Source organism: Alosa alosa, chromosome 1 (genome assembly GCF_017589495.1).
Source record: "Alosa alosa isolate M-15738 ecotype Scorff River chromosome 1, AALO_Geno_1.1, whole genome shotgun sequence".
In the NCBI taxonomy this organism is placed as follows: domain Eukaryota; kingdom Metazoa; phylum Chordata; class Actinopteri; order Clupeiformes; family Clupeidae; genus Alosa; species Alosa alosa.
Window position 1 is genome coordinate 40794204 of NC_063189.1, and position 6215 is coordinate 40800418.

Below are 6215 nucleotides of genomic sequence, written 5' to 3' on the forward strand. Positions count from 1 at the left end.
ATATTATGCCTGGGGCTAAAGCTATTAATCACATTAGGAGCCGCAGCCTAGGACCCGATGGCTGAGATCTCTATCAGCAAAGTCAACAAGGCCTGGACAGGTTTAGTGAATGTGCGTGAAATGCAGCAGTCTGCTCAGGTTAAAAAAAGGGACTTTACCCATTACCTACGCTCTCAAAATATGACACATGAAAGAAGAGCAGGAATCAGCATGCTCACTGTCAACAGAGATGTCAATGCATCTTTGTCTGTGTATGTGTGTGTGTGCGCATGTGTGTGCGCATCTTTCTGTGTGTGTGTGTGCGCGCGCGCATCGGTGTGTGTGCATGCGTGTGTGAGTGTGTGTGTGTGTGTGTGTGTGCTTAATTGCATTCAGTATCAATATGCATTTGAGTAGAGAGAGAGCTGTGTGTGTGTGTTTCTGTGTGTGCATGTTTGTCTGCATGTGACCACTGAGTAGACAAGAACCTTGATGCCAAAATGTGTGTCCTGTTGTGTCTGTGAATTTGACTTCTTTTTAACACTGACCGATTTGCTGCAGTTATTTTGAGTTGTGGGAAATGAAAGTGTAACAAGTACACAGAGCAAACAGACTCAGAAGACATGAAACATGAAAATGATGTGCAATACGATAAGCCAGTGTTGTTTTTAAACTTTTATTAACAATTTCTACAAAAAAAAGGCAACAAAGAAAGATAACCTCAGTACATACATTAAGGCACTCCAGAAGTTAACAGGGCTATTAACCTTTGAGCTTTTAGGATGCTATAAAATGGACATGCAATTTGATTACAGCATTTGTTACACCACAACAATAAAGATATAACTTCTGCTTACAAACTCACCGCAGCATTACATTAAAACATTGTTTCACATCAGCTTCTACCCACAGGTCTTTATGATAGACTTCACTTATAATATGCATATTTCAAGTGCAATAATATAACACAAGAGACAAGAAAAATGTATTAAGCCATCAGCTGGTGAATTTCTACACTGATTATTACATAAATCTAGATTCTTTGTAAAACACTCCAAAGTCAAAAGGTTGTCCTTGATTAAGTATCTGAGAGACATTCTTTCCCTGTCCTGTCCTTGCCTGTTTGTCAGTGGTAAAAAGGAGTAAACGCCTCTGAAGATGAAGATGTGAGATTCACTCGGGCTTGTTCAAACATTTTCTGTGATAATGTGATCATTGAAACGGAGAAGCATACTGTTCTACTCACACACACACACACACACACACACACACACACACACACACACACACACACACACACACACACACAGATTACAAGGTGTCAATAATGTGCAGTCACAATTTTCAGTTACATTGGATGTCTCTCTCTCTCTCTTTCTCTCTTTCTGTCTCTTTCTCTCTCTCTTTCAATAATAGTGGGCCCTCAGCCAGCATCACTGCCTGTTTTAGTTGTGTCAATTTGCCAGTGGTGTGTCTCATTGGCAAGATACCAGTCTGTGTGTCTGCAAAAGAGGCAATAACAAAAGAAGAGTTTGGCTAAGCAGGAGGACGAGATCAGATGAGCAGGGGAGGCAAACGGACTCTGTGTCCAAAAACGTGGAGGAGGTGGAAATCTTGTTCACTATACGCTGTTAACACTGTCTCTCTCTCTCTTTCTCTCTCTCTCTCTCTCTCTCTCTCCATCATCCTATGCTCTGGAAAAAAAGAACAACTTGAATAAAACACTTATATATCACATTTTGGACCAGTGAATTGTGTTAGCCCCAGAGATGTTTTGATTAAGGGTGTAAGGGTACCTTCTTGTTAAGTTTCTTCATGAGCTCCCGCACCCAAAGCTGCTTTGGGTCGGCACAGAACACTCGACCTTGACGACCCCTCCGCTTAATCGAAAACCTGTCAAGGTCCACACGAGAGATTAAGACACCTTGTTCTTGTCCTTGTTCAAGTTGAACAGGGTACATGTTTTCTTTTTGAGTGCTCCAAAGTATACAAATAAAACACAGACTTTTCTTTAGAATTGAGCCATGGAATGCATAGCCACACAAAAACAGACATGAGGCTGATATTTACACTGAACGATGATGGAAACTTACACAGTGGCAGGGATGTTGCATCCTCCATCTAGCTCTTGCTTCCGGTAGCTTATGACCATTCTCCTGACATGATGGGAGGGCTTCTTTGCATACTTTAGGCAGCAGTCCTCATAGGAACCTGGGCACAGAAAGGCCACCACGTTCAACAGCACACCGGTAACAACAGAGCATCACGGCTATTCTTTACCTGACACTAGGCTTGCCTGTTGCTATATTAATATGCCTCTATCGTTTACACTCAGGCTCGCTTCTGTATCATATGAGATAGCGAAGGCTGTTGTTTAGGGGAGAGATCCACTTTAGCCCTGAGCTTTATTGGTTGACCTACTAACTTTACAAGAACAGCTGCAGGTTAATCATCACACACCATAGCAATATAAATGCTATCACAAGCAAACAATGCGACTCCCTTGCACTGATAGCACAGGCCGACATACAATACATTTTCAATGAGGTGCTGCAGCAATAAAAACCAGCCAGGAAATGAACGATTTTCTTATACAACATTTGATTGTCCAGTGAATCCTGATAAAGTGGAGATAAGTAACTTGAGAGGAATCAAAGACGTGCAGACTTTCGATATGTAAGATCCTGCTGCTAAATGAACAGAGAGCTTACCTTGTGCCACAGTCAGGTACAAACAGGTGAGAATGACAAGGAAGAGAAGCGTGTAGAACCTCATGGCTGTTTCAGAGCTGCAGAGAAGAAAAGAAGACAGAATTTCCCGTCATGGCTTTGTCTGGCATTGATGATAGATTATCTGATGTGTCCTGGCATTGTAGGAACAGCTTTGAACCTTGTTCTGATGTGTGACAAAAGAGAGAAAAAAACTGTTCTCTTCCTATAATCCAAGATTACACTGCAAAAAAATATTTTACCAAGTTACAATCTTGTATTAAGATAAAAAAAATCTAGTTAATATTGTTTTTTTTAGTATAAAGATACTTACTTTGAGTTTTCTTTTAAGATTATTTTACTTAAAATAAGTCAAAATCTTCTTAAATTCAGACATAAAAACAAGTAAATCTATCTGCTGTGGAGTAAGTACATTTACCTTAAATTGTCTTAAATCTTCAATCTTATCTTAAAAGATAAAATTGAAATTACTTACTCCACTGGCATATACATTTACTTGTTTTTATTTCTTAATTTAAGAACATTATCTTACAAGAGAGCTCAAAGTAAGTATATTTTTTACTAAAAACAATACTAACTAGATTTTTTTTTATCTTAATATAAGATTAAAACACTTGGTAAGATATATATTTTTTGCAGTGTATAAAATGAAAAGAAAGCTGGCACGACAGTAAGTATGTGATGAAATCCCCAAGAAGAATAAAAAGATCCTGGTCTTACTGAGAAATGGAGCTACTTACTCTCTTCCCTGCAGTATTGGTACAGCTTTTTCAGATATATGTTTAAAATGTTAAAAAGCATTCAAATGATTTTTGGTCCACCATGCGGCCTGTATGAAGATCCTCACTACACAAACAACTCACAGCTAGGGCAAACCATAGGCATAATTTTTTTCAGCTCTCTCACTGAATTATTTGGGGAAGTGTCATTGGTTAAACATGAATACAATGTATTTTACCATCATAATTTAACATTTCAAATAAAAAAATAAAAAAATCATATCTAATCTGCATGCTCTGAGAGTCTTACCTTTGTCTGCTGGTCTTTGGATAACTCCTTTTTGAGGCTCTGCAGGAAAACTAGCTTGCTTTATATATTCAGGTAGCCTGACACCTGCTACTTGGGACACACCTCCTGACAGATCTTATGCTGCAATCAGCATCTTCCATGAGCATTTACACCACGCATGTACAGGTTTCGGGATTGGAGAATGATTATGAAAAAAAGAGTGTTAAATGATAGTAAAAAGAAGAGTCTGAACAATACAGTGATTCTTTTCACTGCAGTTTGTGACCTCGGTGGCACTGGATAGTCATAAAATGTTTAATAAGGAAAAGATTGATCGTCTGTGACGGGTGACAACTCTCTTTGATGTGTAGCCGCTCTCTGACTTTATACATCCTCATTCATCTGCAAGCATAAATAGAGGATTTAGTGTCTTGCACATGATGCCTGGACACAGTAAACAAAAGCATTAAGTAAATTCACTTTCTCAAAATATAGCTACATGCAAGTAGCTATGCATAAGTCATAAGTACACATAAGTGTGTACTTTGTACATTATTCTATTCAAAAAGGCCATTCACTAACTGCCAGCTATTATGTAAGAGGTGAAATCTGCCACATACTTTATAAAAATTACCTGCCCAGGCTGATTTTTTGAAACGGAAACCCAATCTGACAAACACTGTTGTTCAAACTTGACAAAATATGAACCCCGACTCTCCCTTCTCATGAATTTCAATGGACCTGTCGAAACCATGCCCTTGTTTGATGGGGACACCGGGGGTTCAAATTGTGTGCAACTTTTTTTTTTTTTTTTTTGGGGGTTCTGTGTGTACTAATCATGGACAGTGTTACGGAGTAATGGAATACCTGGAACAGGATTATGTATTTAGAATCCGCAATATTGTATAATATACTGTATTTATTTTTACATTAACATTTATTCATTTAGATGACATTTTTGTCCAAAGCAACAATCAAGGTACATTGCAAATTGAAGACAATGGTGTAATAATAACTAGATAGTTCAGAGTCAAGTCAAATCAAGGGGCGTGATAAGAAGGATGGAGAGGAAAGAGAAGAATGTGGAGATACAGTCAGAATTGTACTCAGAGTCAAAGGGATTACTTCATAATTGATATAAGGCTTTTACAAGCTCAAATTCAAATATTTCTATGCACCACTCTGGAGCCTCCTTTCTTGTTTTCTTTCTGGTTATATTGATAAATTAAATAAAACTCCCAGGGAATGTGAAATCAGTTTTGTTTATAGACTGATGGGGTCTGTATCCAGCCAGCACATTTTAGGCCAATTATAGATTCACATTTCTTGACAGTGTTCTACATATAAGGCATGTAGCTCCCTTTTCTTGTGTTGGTCAATTTTAGGTTACACTTTACTTGACAGTGTCGACATAAGAGTGACATGACACTGTCATGAGCGTGTCATAAACAAGTCTTCAACGTTTATGACATAATGCTTCTGTTATTAAGTGACATTCGGTTTTTGTCATAAGAAGTTATGGTTAAGATTAGGGTTAGATTTAAGGTTAGGGTGAGGGTGAGGGTGAGGGTTAGGGTTAGGGTTAGGGTTAGAGTTAGAGTTAGGATTGGGGTTAGGATTAGGGTTAGAGGTTAGGATTAGGGTTAGGTTTCATGTGTCATGACACTGGCATGTGTTCATGACAGTGTCATGTCACTCTTATGTCGATACTGTCAAGTAAAGTGTTACCAAGTTTTATTTAAAAATGTGTTTGTAGAGATTTAGCCGTATAGAAAAATACACCACTGCCAACACAACGTAATGTGTTAGCATTGGCTGTTGGTCTTGCAACCTTAACGTCTGACATGACATTTTCATTCACAGCCATTCAGTGTAAGACAACAAGAAGTAAGTCTTCCTATATGTTGAAAATGAAAAAAATGTAGTGTGTCTATTCTGTATTCTGTATTTTAACCGTGCACTGACTGATCATAGATGACACTGATCATGGAGATTCAAACGTCAATATTTATTAAAATCAATGTTATTAAATTGGTATGATTCTTTAAATGAATAAGCATTGACCACTGATCAATGACATAGACAACAATATAAAGCTTATCATACTAAAATGTACCTTTTTGTTTTTTAATTTCTTTCATATGTATAAGCTTTATGCTAAAGATAATAAATTGGATTAGATAATGTGGAAAACTTAAAATTCAATGGTGCAATAACGTAAACAGTAACAGTAAAGAATACTAAAAGTATCCCATTATTTTGTGGGTGTCAGACATCATAGCTATTATTGTGTTATTTCTTTGTTCTCTTATTTTTCATAAAGGCAGAAAGACAGCAATCCTGCCGCTGCAATAAATAGTCTTACCTTGAGACTAGCCTCAGATGAGAGGTCTAATGTATCTGATAAGGGATTATGATTGATTGCTATTCTTGTATTATAATTAATCTTGGGGTCAGGAATTGAGAAGGGATAACTCAGTCAATAGAATTAATTTTTAA

The 6215-nt window shown here is 37.5% G+C and overlaps 1 protein-coding gene across 1 annotated transcript; it reads right to left on the minus strand.

Annotated features, from left to right (window-relative positions):
- Positions 1 to 641: 641 nt before the first annotated feature.
- ccl25a (chemokine (C-C motif) ligand 25a) lies at positions 642 to 3776 on the minus strand. Its single transcript, XM_048256043.1, has 5 exons — positions 3738 to 3776; positions 2691 to 2767; positions 2073 to 2190; positions 1776 to 1872; positions 642 to 1673 (listed from the first exon to the last, which is right to left on the minus strand). The coding sequence occupies exons 2-5, from the start codon at positions 2752 to 2754 to the stop codon at positions 1662 to 1664; spliced, it is 291 nt and encodes a 96-aa protein (XP_048112000.1). The 5' UTR covers positions 2755 to 2767; positions 3738 to 3776; the 3' UTR covers positions 642 to 1661.
- Positions 3777 to 6215: the final 2439 nt, after the last annotated feature.